General features: G+C 43.2%; 1 protein-coding gene across 1 annotated transcript in view; it reads left to right on the top strand.

Moving 5' to 3' along the window:
- LOC103596544 (protein Shroom3-like) overlaps positions 1–19,341 on the top strand; it is an 84,528-nt gene that overhangs the window by 31,964 nt on the left and 33,223 nt on the right. Inside the window, exons 3-4 of the mRNA XM_008580186.1 lie at positions 8,757–8,888; positions 16,950–19,336. Coding sequence (XP_008578408.1) covers positions 8,830–8,888; positions 16,950–19,336 — 2,446 coding nt within the window. The 5' untranslated portion in view covers positions 8,757–8,829. The remainder of the gene's footprint in view (positions 1–8,756; positions 8,889–16,949; positions 19,337–19,341) is intronic.

Raw genomic sequence — 19,341 nt, 5'->3', positions numbered from 1 at the left:
CCAGGGTGAGCTTTATTCCAGAGAGTTCCATATAGATCTGTGAGTGAAACGATGTTATGGGTGTAGCTCAGTCAGCGTAGCTTGATGTGGTCCTGGTTTTCAATTGTTGTATGTTTTTATTGTCAGTACGTGGGGCCTATCTTTTCCTGTAAACAGGAAATGCCTAAAAAGGTATTGTTGTTCAAATATGAATCATCTATTCTTCTATACTAAAGAAGATATAATCCCCCCCCCCAATTTCTTGTACAGTGACACTTAATTGTTCATATTGAGTTTGTTTCTTCTTTAAAGTATGAAAGGGGCAATTTAGCCATAACTATCAAAATTGCAAATACATTTATTCTTTGAGCCAGCAATTCCAGTTCTAGGAATTTCTGCAGATATGTCAACATATATAGAAAACAGTATATGGACATGGTTATTCATTGCAGCATTATTTGTAATAGCGGAAGACTGAAAATCAAACAATATCTACAAAAAGGGTCTGATGAAATAAATATGATATATGCACACAATGGAATACTAGGTAACTAAAAGGAAATAAAGGAAGCTTTGTAAGTATTAATATGGAATGATTTCCAGTATGTATTATTAAATACAAAAAACAAGGGGTGGGCACCAAATATAGTTCCTTTTGTGAAAGGGATGAAATGAGATTATATGTTCATATTTTCTCATATTTACATAACAGAACACTAGAAAAGATACACAAGAAATTAACTACAGTGGTTAGCAGAAGGGGACAAGAGAAATAAGAGTGGGGATGAAGGGACATGGAGAGCAAGACTTCTCAGTGGCTTTGGTCTTTTTTTTGAACCATGTGAATTAATTACTTATTTAAAAGAATAGTAGGAGTAAATATGGGGAAAATATTAAGATTTTATAAATTTTGGTGATGAGTACATAGATATTCTTTATATTAATCTGAATACATTTATATATGTTTGAAATATTTTACCATTTTAAAAGTAGATGAGGAAAAATAGGGGAAAAAATAGCAAAGATACAAAAAGAACTTTAAGGAACAATGCTTTATCCCCAGCTAAGTGCATAGTGTTCAGTAAGTATATCGTAAAGACTATATATGTTTGAAATATTTTACCATTTTAAAAGTAGATGAGGAAAAATAGGGGAAAAAATATCAAAGATACAAAAAGAACTTTAAGGAACAATGCTTTATCCCCAGCTAAGTGCATAGTGTTCAGTAAGTATATCGTAAAGACCCTCAATCCAAATCCTTGAATTGTTAATTTGAATAGACCTAATTTACAGAATATATTGATATATTGTGGTTTGTTTCTTTTTTTTTCTTTTGGGGGTGGGGCGTGGGAGGTGGACCAGAATCTTGTTATGATGGACTCCGGAATTTTTTATTTTCCAAGTTATGATTGTCACCTTCCTTCTCCATTTGCCCAAAGTATGCCAATTCCTCAAGGTCATCTGAAGTTCTGCTCTACCACCAAGACTTCTCAGACTCCATCCATGTGAGCTTTTGGTGCTCATATCCAAACTGCCTCCAAAGTCGAGGCAGCCCAATGTGATCTGAGTCTCCTACTATCTGCTCTTCACTCACAAGGCTCTGGCCACGCTTTGTTACATTCTTTGAAAACCCCAAACTCATTCCCTCCTCAGGACTTTGCATTCATTTTTCCTTCTGTGCTAAATATTCTTCCCCCAGCTCTTTTCATGGTTGACTATTTCTCATCATTTTGGTCTAGATTTGAATGTCACCCTCTCCAAGAGGCTGTTACCTGGGGCTCTTTTCTTCAGAGTGCTTATAACTATATGAAAATACATTGTTTTTGTATTTGCTCACTGCCTGTCTCCCTACTCTGCCCATCCCACTTCATTGCATAGTACTCATTGCTTAGACTTAAGAGCACAGGCTCTGGAGACAGATGCCTGAGTTTAATGTCAGCTGTACCACTCATTACCTTTGTGACTGGACAAGTTATTTAGTCTCTCTTATTTACCTCATTTTCTTTATTTATAGTCCTGTATCATTAAGATAGTATAGAGGTTAAGTGAGAAAATACTGGTCAGTGCCTAAAATGGTGCTTGGCACTCAGTAGGCACTCAAATATTTTTGAATGAATGAATAATACTATGACTTTGTTTGATACTTTTCATGCATCTGAGTCTCCTGAACAAGATTATAAACTACTTGAGGCCATTCATGACCTTGCAGACCTCCAACTATAATTTAGTAAGGTAGAGGACACATAGTAGGCAGTCAACGAATTCTGCTTGAAATACCTGAACTGCTTATTGTAGATTTTTAAGAAAAATGTTTTGCATTTCTGAATCTCTCTGTGTTAGGACAAAATTGTCTAAGAAGGGCATCATGTCACTTGCTAATTCCAGTTTCATCAGCCTACCCATCCCACGCAGTTAAGTTTCCTTGTTTGTGGTTAGGAATGCAACAAAAGGGCTTTGTTTGAATTACACCCACACACAAAACTTAGTTTGCTGGATTTTAAAATTAAATCATCTTCTGACTCTTGTTGATGAGCTCATGATGTAATGTACTTTAGGAAAATATTTCCTTGTCTTTTTAAAGATCAAAGTGATCCCAAAATGTAAAAGCATGCTGTACTCTTTAGGAATGTTTATTAAATTATTTGCATCATTGAAAAAGTCAGTAAACAGCTGTTTGACTTTTTTAGATATCTCAATACATTGAATTATATTTTCAAAGTGGGAGGCCATTTAAAAAATATTTTTGCTTTTCAACAGGTAATGCATATATACGGTACAAAATTAAAAAGTTACAAAATGAAATACAGTGAAAATAAGTTTTCCTTCCCAGAGGCAGTCATTGTTTCTAGTTTATAAAGTATCCTTTTCTGTTTTGGCATTGCAAGCAAGTCTGGGGCTTACTTTCAAAAGCACTTATTTTATTTTTACTATTGGAATTATTTCATTTGGTCTCCCCTCTTTTAAACATCTTTGTTTTATTTCCTTTTTCTTTCTTTTTTTTTCCTGATCCAGGCACCTGGGTTATAAAATATCTTTTAAATATTTTAAAATATCAATTTTAACTCTTCTAGTCCTCATTTAGCATTACCTTGGAGTTCCAACCCACTATGCCAGTCCCTCATTTTTCTCTCTTCTAGGCTAGACTTCATAATGAAAATAGAGGCCATTGAGTGCAAAGTCCCTTCAGCTTTCACTTACCCTTTATCTGCTCCTTTCTTCTTATCTCAGTGGCACTGGACTTACCCTCCACCTGAACACTAGTATCCCATCCCTTCCTGCTTCCTCTTGAGTCTTTAAGGAGTGTCATCCTCCTGTGTCCTGTATCTCCAGCTGGGCATGTGTGCATCTCTGTCTCATAGAAACTTGCTTCAACTTCTGATTATTTAAAACAAAAACAGCAAGAGCAAAACGTTTCCACTCTCTGGCTCCCTCTTCTAGCTACCACCTTTCTCCCCTTTAGAGCCAAGTTTGTGAAAGAATCATCTTCCATCACTCTCTCCATTTCATCTCTCGTTTACCTTTTACCCCACCGTATGGAATCTGGCTTCTGCTCACATCGTGCCATTGCAAAGACCTACTACTTGCCAAATCCAGTGGACAGGCATCTACCCTCGTCAAAGTAAGCTCTCCATAGCAATTGGAATGCTTGACAGTTTCGTCCTCCTTGGATTCTGCAGAACTCCCCTACTTTCCTGGCTTTCCTCCTACTTCTCTGGAAGCTCCTTCTTGAGCTTTTTCTCAGGCTCCTTCTCCTCTAAATTGTGATAGTTCTCAGAGATCCATTGTTAACTACGTGCTTTGTTTCCCTATGCATTCTCCCTGAGCAGCTTGTCTTCTCTCAAAGGCCATGAGTTTTGTGACTCCTAAATTTCTATACGCAGCCCAGAATTCAGTCCTCCAGACCCTATGGCCTATCATACATCTCCACTGGAAATCCACAGGCACCCCACATTCGCATGCCCGAGGATGAGCCATCTGCTTCCCCATTCCATGTACCTCCATCCTCCCCCTACTCCCACCCCCTCCAACAGATCTTTTTTTTTTTCACTGCTGATCTCCGAGCCTGTGAAGTCATTTGCTAATTTATTTAGAACATGATTTTTTTAAAAATAAGTACATTCTAAGATGTTGTTGGGGGTGGGGGGGCTGCCCACAGCTGGCTCCATTGCTGACCTGGTTGCAGTTGATGGCGGGGGCGGGCTGAGGCCCTGGGTCCATCTAATAGATCTTTATACAGGTTAATGATACTACCATTCTAGTTCAAGCTAGAAACACAAAGGCCATCTTTCTTCTTTGACTATACTCTCTTCTACACCACCTATATCCAATTGGTCACTAAGACTGGAGATTCTCCCTCTTCAGTAGCTTTATGATCTGTCATTTCTTCAAGTTCACTGTCACTGCCTTAGTGCCAGACCCTCACTATCTCTTACGCTGACTGATACGGTAGCCTCCAATCTTGTCTCTTTCAAATTTATTCTCCTTGTTATTAGTAGTGTCTTCCTGAAACTCAGATTTGAGCTTGCCTCTCCCTGGCTAAGGTTCTTGGGCTTCCATTGCTACACGGCACTGTCTGGGCTCTTCTAGTGTGGCATAGAGAGAGGCATTTTGTGCTCTGGCCCCTCCTGTCTCTTCACCTTCATCTGCTACTCTTTTCCACACTCATCATCTCTTCTCCAGCTCTTTGTATTACTTGTACCGTGTTCTTGCACATTTCCATGTCTTTGTCATGCTAGTCCTTCTACCTGAAGGTCCCTCCCTTCCTTTTCCCCACTCCCTCTCATCTGGCGAAATCTTCCATGGTTTAGTTAAAACTGCAGCCTTCTTGACCTAACCCCACAGCGTGAGTGACTCCCTCCTCTGTGTTCACTGAGCACCTTGGGCAAGCCTCTACCATGGAACCTGTCACATTGTATCACAGTGATTTACTTGGCTGTCTCTCCTATACTGTGAATTATTTGGATCTAGTCATAATTTAATCCTCTTTCTATTCCCAGTGTTAGCATAGTAGCTGGCATGTAGAAAGTCTCTATAAATCACTTGGTTAGAGCATGGTGTTGATAACACCAAGGCCAAGGGTCCCAATCCCCATACTGGCCAGCTGCCAATAAAAAAAGGAAAGTCTATCAATGTCCCCTGAGTGAATGGGAGGGAAACCAAGGAAAGGTCTGGATAGCTTACATTTAAAAGGACATCATGCTGTTTTTTCAAAGCAACAAGAGATCTTTTCTTTGCCTGACCTAGGGGAAGCCCCTGCATTTGTCTTCAATTCATTGTTCTGTGCACAGCCTCTTTTTATATGGCGAAGTCTGGCTGAGAACTTTTGGCAAGGCATCTGATCCTACAGAAGGAGGTGTGCCAACTGATATTAAATCTGGGTAGCTTTATTGTCATATCTCCTTTAGGAATAAATAGAGGGCTTTTCTGGCACCCTCGAAGTTATTGGTAAACATCTTCTCACACCTCGTCTGCTTGACAGGGAGAGGAATCTTCTTTCTGTGGAGCCTGTGGAATTTACCAGGGCCTGTCTCTTTCCCTTGGGTGGCACCAGCTTCTCAGCACCAGTCTTTTTGGCTAGGCCTGGACAGATACCACTGGGCAGTGGAGACACTGCACAGCCATCCTCAGTGTTAACAATGGTGCTGGGCTAAGTTCACTCTTCATTGGCTTCTCGAGGCCGGTTTCTAGTGCCAGGGCTAACATCCTACTACTGACAGGGATCCTGTCAACTCTGTTTATGAGGTAGCTGGAACTTGGAGTAGGAAGATGACAGTTTGCTCTTTTACTTTATGAATTTTGGTCCCACTTAGGTCCAAAATGATATATATGAAATGCCTCCAGGTGCCTCATGGAAAGGGGACTTTATTTTTTCAATAAGCAATGTGCTTGTGCTGTGTGATTAACCAGTGACATTTGTTGAGTACCTGAAGCCATATGCAACTGGGTTTAAACCATAGATACCAGACTTATGGCTGTGTGATTTGAGCCAGCCCCAGAGGGGCTTAGAGCACTAGGAAGGATTTCTAATCACTGGATGGAAGTGGGTGATAAACCAGGGATCAAAGAAACTGAGGTTCAAGAGAGATAGCCTCGCTTCAGGGAACTGGTTGAAGAAGCAGCAGCCTAGTTTCTGGGAGCTTGATGTCCAAGGTCAGAATGGGACCAGCAGCAAGAATGCTGGACTGCTAAGATGCCGAGCCATTGACCTAGAGCTCCCTGCTTGCCCCCTCTGAGCAAAGGGTTGATTCAAGCGGTGCTGAACCTAAAGGTTTAGGGGTTACATGGGACCTGTTATGAGCACTAGAGAGGTATGGGGGCAAGGAGCCAAGCAAGTTGCAGTATGCTGGCTTCTGTTGTGGTACTCTAGATTTTGTATCCTACTCCATCTCTTCAGTCCAAGGCTGTACTACTACTTCCTTTATCTCTTTCATGGTTTCCAGGTGGGCAAGATCTGTTCCTTCTTGGCCTGTGTTTATGCCCCAGTTTCAGGTCACAGCCACTGTCCTGGCAGTTCCCTGCCTCACCACTGTGGCCAGGCTTCTCTGCACTGTGGCCAGCCTCTGCTGTCATTACTGACTTTCATTACCTTACTGGGGAGCTCAGAGCCAGGCAGTAGATCCTGCCCATTCCCTTCTCCTTCAGCATTCACCCTCAGCTTCTTCCTCCTGCCTTCTGTCCTTTCACATGTCCCTGACAGGCTTGTCTCCCTCGCCTCTCTACTCTTTATCAGTTTATTAATAATGAATGACTGATGATAATACTTAACATTTATTGAGCTCTTACTATGTGTCAGGTACATTATCTCATTTTTAATCTCACAAAAACCCTGTGAGCAGGTTCTGCTATAGTCCGCCTTTTACAGATGAGGAAACTCAGAGTGATTAAGAAACTTACCTAAAATCCAAAAGCTAAAAAACGGGTGGTATCTGGTTTAGAAGCTGGATTAGAACGCAGGTTTGTCTTATCTCAGAGCTGATACCTTTAGCCACATTTCAGTCTCTCTCTATCTCAAGAGAAATCTGAATTTTTCTCCCCTTTACTGGCTTATGTAGCAACCCAAGCATTAGTCCACTGACTACAGGCTCCTTTGATTTAATGTTTATTGACTGACTGCTAAGAATCCTGTGTACCAGTTTCCCTTGCTTCACACAAGACCATTTTTGAAATATATGTATTTTTTGAAAATCATCATCTGTCTTGGGAAGCCCTTCAGTTTCTCTCTTTTACATTTTAAAAAGTTATTTCAGATTAAAATGACGTTAATCCAGCCTCTTGATTAACCTCTTCACTTTTTAGATGAGTAAAGGTTTAGGGAGGAGAATTGACTTACATAGGGTCATATACAGCAAGTTCATAACAAAGTCAGGGCAAGAACCCAAGTCTCCTGATGCCTGGTCTAGTATTATTCTGATGTGCTTAACACATGAAATTTTATTGGCTTCAGGGGAGTGATTTTTCATTTATATTACATAAGCTAATTTATTATTTCATAGAAATGGGAAAGGTGGGTTTTTAGCCACAAGGCAAAATATGAGTTGGAATAACTTACAGCTGTTATCTTCACCATATCAGAGTGAATTCTTGGATCCCAAAAAAGTGTTTCTACACTGCAGAAAAGTCCCCCCCTCGGCCTTAGAGTTCATGAGTTTTCAGCATGAAATGCCTCATAGATCACCTCACTCTTTTGCCAAAAATAAAGCACAGCATCTCTCCTGACTCTGACCTTCTATAGTAGTGTAATCCTCCTTTCCACATTCATCCCTTAGTATTGCAGTCTGAGGGACACCCACGTTTTCCCTTTGACTTTGTCAATTCTTTGTGTTATAAGAACAGGATGTTTAAAGTTGAAGTCATTGACTTGAAAAATGAGAAACTATTTTGGAGAGCATTTTGTTCTCAGAATAGCGTTAACACTGAGGTAGCTGCTAATTTTTATGTAGTTCTTACCAAGAAATTAAAGTATTATTTACCAGCATCAGGGTATGACACAGAATTTCAAAATCCCAAGAGAGCTTTTTATCATACATCCACACATAGTCCTTTGGGAAATGGGAAGGATTTGGTGCTCCCATTTTTTTTTTGGTGATTATTTTATTGAAAATGTATTGATTATTAAAAATGATTTTAAGATTTTTTATTTATTATTTATTTATTATTGAATCATAATTGATTATAGATATTTTTGGGATTCAATGTTGACATATGTTGATCAAATCAATATTATTAGTATGTATATTGTTACAAATTGTACTTATTCTTTACGCTCCTTGTCCAATCTCTCCCTCTCCCCCTCTCCCTCCCCCCTCCCACTTCTGATGACCCTAGATTTCTTCTCTCCCTCTGAAGGAGTAATGGTTACTCTGTTGATTTGTTGCCTAGATGATCTGTCCAGGTGCTGCCATTTTTATGTACAGATAAGTAGAGGCCAAGAAAGACCAAGGCAACTCCCTGTGTTTTATGTTCATAAAGCATGAAATGTTAACATGTAGGATGTCTAGGTGAAGGTTATGTGAGAACTTTGTATACTAATTTTGCAACATTTCCATGTAAGTCTGAAATTATGTCAAATTAAGAAGTAAAATATTAATTAAGCAGAGAGTTGCGGTGATTAATAAAATAAATAAGCAGTAAAATCATCTTTCTAGTATGTACTTGGTTGATTTTTGGTCTCTGAGGGTACAGCAGTCTCTGCTTGCAAATCCACAAGTCACTTCAGTGAGGAGACTGGGCTGAGAATGCTGCTAATGGTGGGGGGTCCCTCTCCTGTGTCTCCCCAGGCGCAGTGAACCGGCAGGTCGACCTCACTCGTGGCACACAACCAAATTTGGGGAGAGCCAAACCGATGCCAGCATGATGCAGATATCTCAGGGCACGATTGGCCCTCCTTGGCACCAAAGCTACCATTCCAGGTAAGTGGCCACAGCTGAGACCAAGGGGTTTCTTTCTTTCAAATGTCATATTCCCAGAAAAGAATATTTTCTCTGTTTTGAAAACATTTTCTCACACTCATCCCAAGTATTAAATCTCTCCACTACTTTCCTCATTCTCTTAAAATGCCTAACATGTGTACGAGTCATCTTCATATTGTGAGCTAGATTGGCACGAAGGGAGGCCAGAACTATTTTGAGCACTGGCTGATCATTCGAGGTATTTATGGCGTCCACCAGTGCTCAGTCAGACATTTCTCAATTACACATTATAACACTATAGTAGAAAAAATTGACAGTCTTCTTCCCTCAATGCTTAAGTGTCCTTTCTCTTTGAGGTAAAATTGTGTCTGTGTTTTATATGAATAATTTTATTCAGGTATTTGAACTCCCAAATTGGTTTTTCTCTCTCTGTTAAGGCAATTTACCCAGCTTAGCTCCAACAATAGCAAGAACTAATATATTTAGGACTGCTCAGTGCATATGTTATCTCATGTAATCTTTCATATACTTCTTTAAAACAGATATGGTATTACTAACCCCATTTTATAGAACAGGAAATTGAAGCTTGGAAATATTAATTTGCTCAAAACCAAGTAACTAGTCAGTACCTGAGTCAAGACAAACCTAAGCCAGGTTTCAGAGCTGTTGCATGTAACCACTAGCTTATACTTCCTTAGTTTTAGTCACTGTCATATCAGTCAAGGTTTTGTCAAGAAAAAGCAGAGCCACCATGAGTGTTACAGGAGAAGGGATTTATTGTAGCAGTCAGAGCTTATGCAGTGAGAAGAACTGGGGAGAAGGAAGCCAAACCTGGCCACCTAGACATATTAAAAAGAGAATTAAGTCAAGACTCCCTTACTACAATACAGATTTGGGACCCACACAAACTGGAATCTATCTTCTGATCCCCGGGAGTCAGACTCCATATCTTATTACTTTTGGGAAAAGGGAATGGTCAAGGGAATAAGGGTCACTTCAAGCCCTTACATACAAATGAAATGCAAGTAAGTGCTGGTGTGTGTGTGTGTGTTATGGGGTGAGGGGAGAGGCAGGCAGCTTCTGGAAGGATTACTTAACTAACAGATGGGGCTATGCATTTGGCAAGGCTTGGATAATGCTCGTGTCTGGGCAAGTCAAGGTCCAAATCCTAGACTTCTCACTGGGGGACAGTGGCTTGGGGGACAGTGGCTTATGGAACTGAACAGGACAGACTTCTAGCATATTAGGGTAGGCTTCAGCCCACAGGAAGAGAGAATTTCCTGGTTATCCTCCTTGTTACAGATACTCACTCCTCTTCCTTGCTCATGTCCCTCCCAGTCACCCTAAAATAATTTATTCTCACCCTCCGAGCCATCTGTTCTCTGAGAGGAGTTTCCATAGTAGTATGTCTCCCTGCCATCTCCGCCCTCCCCCGACCCTGCACACACACAAAGGCACACTTCCTTTTCCTTATAAGCATGGAGCTGTTGCAGGCCTTTAGAAGGTAAGATATGGGGAGTCTAACAGTTTGAAGGAAGAACAGCACAGTGGTAAGGTACTTGGATTTTTGTCAGACCCAGGTTTAAATCTCAACTTCACCACCTACAGTGTTAGCTTGAGCAAATCATTTCACTTCTTTGATCCTGGCTTCCTTTTCTGTAAGACAAAATTAATAGTAATGTCATTGGATCATTGTGAGGATTAAATAAAACAACATCTGTGCAATTCCTGGTTCATAATAAGCATTCAACAACAGGCAACTAATTATAATAACCAGGCTGAAGAATTAGAAGTACAGTGAAACCTGGTAAAGAACTTGAAGGTTAATCGCATAAACCAACACACGCTTATAAATGCAGGTTTGTATTAACAGAGTGCCTTGAACAGTAGGGTCCTTTGGAGCCTCCTAACCCTTAACCTTATGAAGCCCTAAATCTGAAGTCATACTGTAACCTAAAAAATGTGCTGGCCTTAAGGCAGAAATAAGACTACTGCAGTCAGTGCTTAGAATAACTGCTTACAGTGCCTATGGTGAGCTCCAACAGGCCTCAGGGGAATGGCGGAGTTGGCATCAGATATTCTGAAGGCTGTGCTTCTCTGCCTCCTCCTTCCTCCTACCCATCCCAGCCCCTGGGGGGGGGGGGTTAGGCAGGTGGATCTGCCCTTGTGCTGTACCTACTACCCTGCCCCTCTGATTCAGGCTTCCAAATAGCTCCTCTTGACACAATGACTGTCAGCACAAAAGCACTGTATGGGGACAGAAGAAGAAAGGAAAGCTCAGATCACCCAAAACGCTACACTGTCTGTATTTTCTTCTGCCCCAGCACAGAGCATCCTGTGATCTGTTCATTCCATGCCTCAGGCTTGCAGCTCTGACAGGGCTTGTCCCAACTCTTAGTTCCACTTGTGGGTTCTGGCGTTGGCAGCTGCAGACGGAGAAGCGCTCCAGGTGTGTTCCTGAGGAGCACAGTGGCATCTAGTGGTCTAGTGCGTGTTCATTCCATGCCTCAGGCTTGCAGCTCTGACAGGGCTTGTCCCAACTCTTAGTTCCACTCGTGGGTTCTGGCGTTGGCAGCTGCAGACGGAGAAGCGCTCCAGGTGTGTTCCTGAGGAGCACAGTGGCATCTAGTGGTCTAGTGCACCAAGTCAATTGGTTGTATCTCTCTGACAGCCTTAATTTAGTTCCAGAAACCCAATCTCAGTCCTAAATGTCTGTTTTCATTAAAAGCAGGAATATGAGGGAGTGGGAGGCTGTGGGAGGGACAGGAGTGAGGCAAGAGGGAGACAGAAGTACAAAGAGTCTGAAAAATATATTTTTTTTTATTGAACATAATTGATTATACATATTTGTGGGGTACAGAGTTTGACTATCAATACTTGTATACAATGTGTGATGATCAGATCAGGATAATTAGGAACTTCATCATTCATTACAAATGTAATCATTCTTTGTGTCCATTAGCCAGTTTCTCGCTGATCCCTCTCCCCCTCCCCCTTTCCCATCTTTAGTAGCCACAGTACTGTTCTCTCTGAAGATGTAGTTTTCATTTTCTTTTATACTGCACTCTAACCAACTCAGCTAACCAGTCAGCCCCGAAGATGTAATTTTTAACTGTCTGCAAGCTGGGCTGGATTTGGAATTTCACTGAAATTTTATTTAAGCTGCTTTCTCTCAGGTCTTTGTCACTGCCCTACAGAAATCTCACATATTGGTTCTAAAGTATTAAAGTACTTTAAAATAGATTTTGAAAAGTCATATACTCCAGCCCCCTAAAAAGAAATAACAGTATCAAAATACCAAAGTACCAGTACTTTCTCAGTGATTCATTCATTCAGCAAATATGTATGAGTACCCACTGTGTCTTGGAGGGTTTCTAGGTATTGGGAGTACAGTGATGAACAAGACATAGAAAGCTTCTATCCTGCAATACTTGTTTTCCAAAGTGTATTCCATGGAATAATAATCCATTAGATGCTCCCGGAAAAGTTTCTAGGGTCAAATAAGTTTAGAAAGCCCTGCCTATTTTCCTTCTAGAACAGCACATAAATAATAGTTTATTAAAGACTCTGAAGTCTTGCAGTAAATAATATTGTTTAACTTATTGAGCCCATTATTATCTAAACCTATTTAACCAGCTAAGGAATTAGTATTATGTGAGTATACTTTAGGAAATGTTTTCATACATTTGTTTTGTGCTCTTTCCTATGTTTTAAGTATTTAAAAGTTACTTTTAACAAACATTTTGTTATGTGTGCTTCTGTTCTTTAAACACAGATACAATTAGTCTATTTCATATAACCAAAGGGGTATGATGTAATGTCAAGTGGTAAGTGCTATGAAAAAAATAAAGCTGAGTAACGGGGACTAAGAAAAGAAGAGATGCTATTTAGTTAGTTCCAGGAAGCCCTCTTAGAAGCAGAGACTTGAATCAAGGAAGGGAGGCAAGCCAGGTGAAGAGCATTCCAGGTGGTGGGAGCAGCGAGTACAAAGGCCTGAGAGCCTGAAATGGGAATATATTTCATGGGTTTGAGTTACAGTAAAGAGGCCATTATGCTGCAGTGCAGTGAGAACGAAGGAGAGCAGTAGAAAATGAGATTGGAGAAGTAGCCAGACCACAGTAAGGACTTTGACCCATTCAAGATACACTCCTCTTGAAAGTAAGGCTGCCTTTCTGTGTGTTGGAACTGTTGCAGGATTAAAGACCTTCATTCCAAGTTGTTCTTACCCACCATTAAAAGTGCCATCTTTGAAACAGGAATGGCAAAGGTAATCAAAATTAATATTTCCAGACACAGAACTTGTTCCTAGAGGGTGATATCAGGGCCCATATTCCCCAGGCAGCTTGGGAATGGGAATTCCAAAGGGACAGAGCCCTCCGTGGGTAGGAGGGAGAGCACCTCACAAAGGCCTCTCATGATGCTTTCCAGCTGAAGTTTGCTACAGGAAGGAACCACTGTACCCTTGCTCTGGTCTGGCTAGAGATACATGCAACAGTGATTTCATATTTCTAGACACCATCTATATTTTAAGATATGTTAGTGATGATATTTTTCCCACTCAATAGTGTTTCAGTTAACCATCATTTTATTCATTTTGATTTATGTGTGTGTGTGTTCCTAAGTTAGATTTGAATTATCCTTTCAGTGAAAGACTGCTATAATTCTCAGCAGTTGAGAGGAGGATTAAGTGGTGTCTGCTACCTGCACAGAATTGGTACGTGAAACAGCCCTTATGGGATCTACTGCTTCCATCTCCCCTGGAAGTATTAGCTCTGAATCTTCTGTTAGAGGAGATAAAAGGAAACATAGTGGATCATATTGGATTATCCTCAACTGAGCTATTGTGCTTTTTTAATATAACCTCTTCATTTAGAGGGGAATTGGGAAACTGGGGGGGAGGGTATGTGTGTAAAATCTGGCTACGACACATGCCATGCCATTGAATGTCAGGTTTGTCTTTCCTGATCTGGCTAGCTTGGGAGCTATTTCCGTTCCTTCTCCCATGAGTATATTACCTGTCCCTCCCAAAGCAGGATGATCCATTCAATAAAATGACTTTCTCTGACAGAGAAAAATCACATTCTTGAGGTGAGTTACTGAAAATGTAGTCGTCTTTTCCTTTAATTCCAGCATGAGTTTTGACTCAGAATATGGTTCTTCTAGTCTCTTGACATATTCTCTGGAGATATTGCAACCATAAAGCATTATTACATATGCCAATAAGACACTACATTTACTTACATAAGATCTAGAAATATAATAATTTTAATAGTGCTTAAATGCCTATTCACTTAAAAACGGAAAGTCTTAGGCGACTAAGAACTCTTAGTGATTTACCCTTCTTTAGAGAACAGTGAGTCACAAATATTTGAAATATGGTGATTGCTCTTTTATTTTTGAAGCACTTATTCCTTCCAATATGGTGTTCCCATATACAAAAAAAGATCAGAAAGATCATGGAAAAAAGAATTACAAGATAATAGGAATCTTCCCATGAACTTTTTTTTTTTTAAACATGACCAGTAAGGGGATCTCTTTTTTTTTTTTTTTCCTTTTTGTCTTTTTTACTGACCGGTAACGGGATCGTAACCCTCGGTGCTGCACCTGCACCACGCTCAGCCAGTGAGTGGGAACCGGTCTCCACATGGGATCCGAACCCTCAGCGGGAGCGCCGCCGCGCTCCCAAGCGGCGCACTCTCCAGTGCGCCACCGGGCCGGCCCAGTAGTAAGGGGATCTTAACCCTTGACTTGGTGTTGTCAGCACCATGCCAACTGGACATCCCTATATAGGGATCGGAATCCATGGCCTTGGTGTTACCAGCACCACACTCTTCCAAGTGAGCCACGGGCCTGCCCCCCCATGAACTCGTGGAAGACCCCTTGTGTGTGTGTGTGTGTGTGTGTATGTCTGTGTAGATACACGCTATTTTTTAGAGCAGTTTTAGGTTTACAGCAAAATTGAACAGAAAGTACAGAGATTTCCCATATACTCCCTGTTCTCCCACACATGGATATCCTCCCCTGTTATCAACACCCCACACTATAGTAATACATTTGTTACAACTGATGGACCTACACTGACACATCGTTATCTCCCAAAGTCCATATTTTACATTAGAGTTCACTGTTGGTATTGTACATTCTATGGGTTTGGACAAATTTATAATACATGTATCCACCATAATAGTAACATACAGAGTAGTTTCACTGCCCTATAAATCCTCTATGCTCTGCCCATTCTTTCCTACCTCCCCCTAAGCCCAGGTAACTACCGATCTTTCAACTGTCTCCATAGTTTTGCCTTTTCCAGAATATCATATAGTTGGCTTTTTTCATTTAGTAATATGCATTTAAGTTTCCTCTATATCATTTCATGACTTGATAGCTCATTTCTTCTTAGTGCTGAATAATATTCCATTGTCTGGGTATACTACAGTTTATTCACTTACCGTAGAACAACTTGGTTGCTTCCAAGTTTTTTTGTTTGTTTTTTTTTTTTGTCTTTTTTCGTGTCTGGCAACGGATCGCAACCCTCAGTGTTGCTCCCGCACCTCGCTCAGCCAGTGAGCGGGAACCGGTCTGTATGTGGGATCCAAACCCTCGGCGAGAGCGCCACCGCGCTCCCAAGCGGCGCACTGTAGCAGTGCGCCACCGGGCCGGCCCCTGCTTCCAAGTTTTGACAGTTATGAATAGCGCTGCTATAAACATCTATGTGCAGGTTTTCGTGTGAACATAAGTTTGCAACTCCTTTGGGTAAATACCAAGGATTGTATGGTAAGAGTATGTTTAGTTTTCTGAAAACTGCCAAACTGTCTTCCAAAGTGCCTATATTACTTTGCATTCCCACCAGCATTGAGTGAGAGTTGCTGTTGCTCCTCATCCTTACCAGCAATTGGTGTTGTCAGAGTTCTGGATTTGGGTCATTCTAATAGATGCATGGTGGTATCTCATTGTGGTTTTAATTTGCAGTTCCCTGATGACATATGACGAGGAGCACCTTTTTATATGCTTATTAGCCATCTGTGTATCTTCTTTGGCATCATTAAGGTCTTTGGCCTATTTTTTATCAGGGTGTTTGTTTTCTTACTGTTGAGTTTTTAAAGTTCTGTTTTGAATATATTTTGAGTTTATAATTAAAGCTAATTATAAGTAATTTTGTTTTGAGGCATCTTTCTGGGGTGTGCAATTCCAGGATTGAGATCATCTCCCTTTTCCCCAGCCAGGCTCCAAAACCACCTGGAGGAGCTTGTAAATGAGAAAGTCTTACTCTCCTAAATGTACAAGGAGGCTTTGCCCAGGCTTTGGGAAGTCACCCATACGTGATGGAATCCCAGCACTCAAGAGCCTCCCAGGATTATGATTTCTATCACTTTCCTCTCCTTCCCTCTCTCCATCTCGCTCTCTCATCAGTTTTTTCTGACTCTAATTCTCTGTATTTCTCTTATTCAGCTTGTGTTTAGCTTTCTCACCACAAACAAATTGTCCCTAGTACAGTTGAGATTCCAGGAAGATTGCCAGGGTGTAGCCTTCAATTCCATAAAAAGGAAAGATATTAACTAAAAACATATACATGTGCACACAGTCTCCCTCACCCGTTCATGAGCCTATTCTCTTACTAAGTTTTTCTCCTCCTTCCCAAAAACAGCTCCAACAGACACAACATTTCAGTCTTGGTCACTCTTCCTCCTCTTCCTGTCTTCTTTCTTCTCCATCGACTCTCATTTCTTGGCACATGCAGAATGTCTTTTCCAGCCTGTAGCAGATCACATCAATGCACTACCTGTGTCCAAAGGCCACATGGCTTCCTCTGTGCTCCCCGTTCCTCTCCTTGCAAGCCTGGGTGATTAATTAGAGGCACATAGGTTACAGTGTTGGGCAGTTACTCCTAATGACGACACACAGGAAGGCTTAGCAAGGCCCAAATATGGCCCTTTTTACTCACCCTTCCAAAAACCAAACATCTTGCACAAGAGTACATTTATAAGCTGCATCTTGTGCCTGTAAGCCTACTGAATGATACCAGCTCAGTAGTGCTGACTGCTTTGTCTCTCTTTCTTCCAGCTCCTCTACAAGTGACCTCTCCAACTATGACCATGCTTATCTGAGGCGGAGCCCTGACCACTGCAGCTCCCAGGGAAGCATGGAGAGCCTGGAGCCCAGTGGGGGATACCCATCCTGCCATCTTCTTTCTCCTGCCAAGTCCACCAGCAGCATTGACCAGCTCAGCCACTTCCATAACAAGAGAGACTCAGCTTATAGCTCTTTCTCCACCAGTTCTAGCATCCTAGAGTATCCACCCCCTGGCATCTCTAGCCGGGAGCATTCAGGCTCCATGGACACTACTTCTGCTCGAGGTGGCCTCCTAGAAGGGATGAGGCAGGCAGACATTCGCTATGTCAAGACAGTCTATGATACCCGGAGGGGAGTTTCAGCAGAGTATGAGGTGAACTCTTCAGCCCTGCTTCTTCAAGGTAGGGAGGCCCGAGCATCAGCAGATGGTCAAGGCTATGACAAATGGTATAATGTTGCTCGGGGCAAGGGAGCGCCACCCCCATTCTGGAGCCAGCAGTGCCCCAGTTCCTTGGAGACTGCCACTGACAGCCTGCCTCCTAAGGCCAGTGCACCCCTGCCTCCAGCTCGCAGTGACAGTTACGCAGCTTTTCGGCACTGTGAGCGGCCCAGCTCCTGGTCTATCCTTGATCAGAAACGGTTCTGCCGGCCTCAGGTGAACTCCTCAGGCTCCCTGAAATCTTCATTCAAAGAGGAGCAGCTGCATACAGTACTAGAGAAGAGTCCAGAGAACAGCCCCCCAGTGAAGCCCAAGCATAATTATACCCAGAAGGCACAACCTGGCCAACCTCTGCTGCCGACTGGCATCTACCCTGTACCTTCCGTGGAACCACACTTCGCCCAGGTGCCCCAGTCTTCCGTGAGCAGTAACAGTACACTCTACCCTGCACTGGCCAAGGAGAGTGGATACACAGCCCCTCGGGGAGCTTGCAACAAGATGGCTACCTCTGATGAGAATGGGAACCTAAATGGATCTAGCAGGCCTGGGTTTGCCTTCTACCAGCCCCCAGAACATGACTCACTGTCCCCAGGGGAGAGGAAACCAGAAACTACAGCCAAGTGTGTCCCCTACAAAGTCCATTTTTCTTCAGTGCCTGAAAACGAAGAGGATACCTCCCTAAGGAGACATCTCACACCTTCCCAAGGCAACAGCCCACATCCCAGTGAGAGAAAGAGCACCCACAACAGCAATCCATGTTCTAATCACCACAGCCTCCAGTACCCTCAAGCTCAGGTCTGGCACGTGGGTGAAGACAAGCCCTCAGAGCCCTGGGAGGATGTTTTCCAGGAAGACCATAATGCCAACCTCCAGCGGAGGATGGAGAGAGAAGGACTAACCCAGGGCGTGTCAAGCAACTTTGGCAAGACCAAGTCAGCTTTCTCATCTCTCCAGAACATTCCCGAGAGCCTAAGAAGACAAGGCAGCCTGGAGCTGAGAGCCCAGGAGGGTTACCTGGGTGGCAGGCCCACCTGTCCAGTCAACACCAAGATGGAGGACCCTGGAAGGAAAGCCGTGCCTGACCACAGGAGCCATCCGGACAGGCCAGTTTCCTATCCAAGACCAAATGGCAGAAGCCATGCCTCCACTGCTATCCACAGTTCAGACCTAGGATATGAAGAGCCGCCCACCCCGCTGCACCAGCAGACATCCAGTCTGGGCCGGAGGAGGCTCAGCTCAGGCAGCACCTCGGCTTTGCAAGGCTTCCAGTACGGGAAGCTCCAGTGCTCGGTGCTGGAGAAGGTTTCGAAGATCGAGCAGCGAGAGCAAGGGATCCAGAGACCGCCGAGTGTGGGCAGCTTCGGCTGTGGCCATAACTACAGGCCCAACAGGATGGTCCCAACTTCCAACGTTTCTGGGAATGACTTGGAGGAGACAAAAGCCAATATCCGTTTCTCCGAGTCTGTTGAACCCCTAGGCAATGGGGAGCAGCACTTCAAAAACGGGGAGCCAACGGTGGAAGAGGTTTCCTGGCAGCCACCTGGTCAGCAGCTCAGGAGGGGTGTCAACGACGGCCGTGGCCCCCCACTCCGAGGCAGTGAGCCCCCGAGGCCGGACGCTCGCCTCTTCCGCAGCCAGAGCACCTTCCAGCTCTTCAGCGAGGCCGAGAAGGAGGCCGCGTGGCCGGAGGACAGGCCCGGCACGCCCGAGTCGCCCCTACTGGATGCCCCGTTTAGCCGCGCCTACCGGAACAGCATCAAGGACGCGCAGTCCCGCGTCCTGGGGGCCACCTCCTTTCGACGCAGGGACCTGGAGCCGGGCGCACCCATGGCTTCGAGGCCCTGGCGGCCGCGGCCCTCCTCAGCCCACGTGGCGCTAACGAGCCCCGAGGTGCCGGCGCAGGCCTCCGCCTCCCCCCACACGCCTCGGGAGCGACACAGCGTG

Source organism: Galeopterus variegatus, unplaced genomic scaffold (genome assembly GCF_000696425.1).
Source record: "Galeopterus variegatus unplaced genomic scaffold, G_variegatus-3.0.2 Scaffold2043, whole genome shotgun sequence".
NCBI lineage: Eukaryota > Metazoa > Chordata > Mammalia > Dermoptera > Cynocephalidae > Galeopterus > Galeopterus variegatus.
This window is presented reverse-complemented; position numbering and strand designations above follow the sequence as displayed.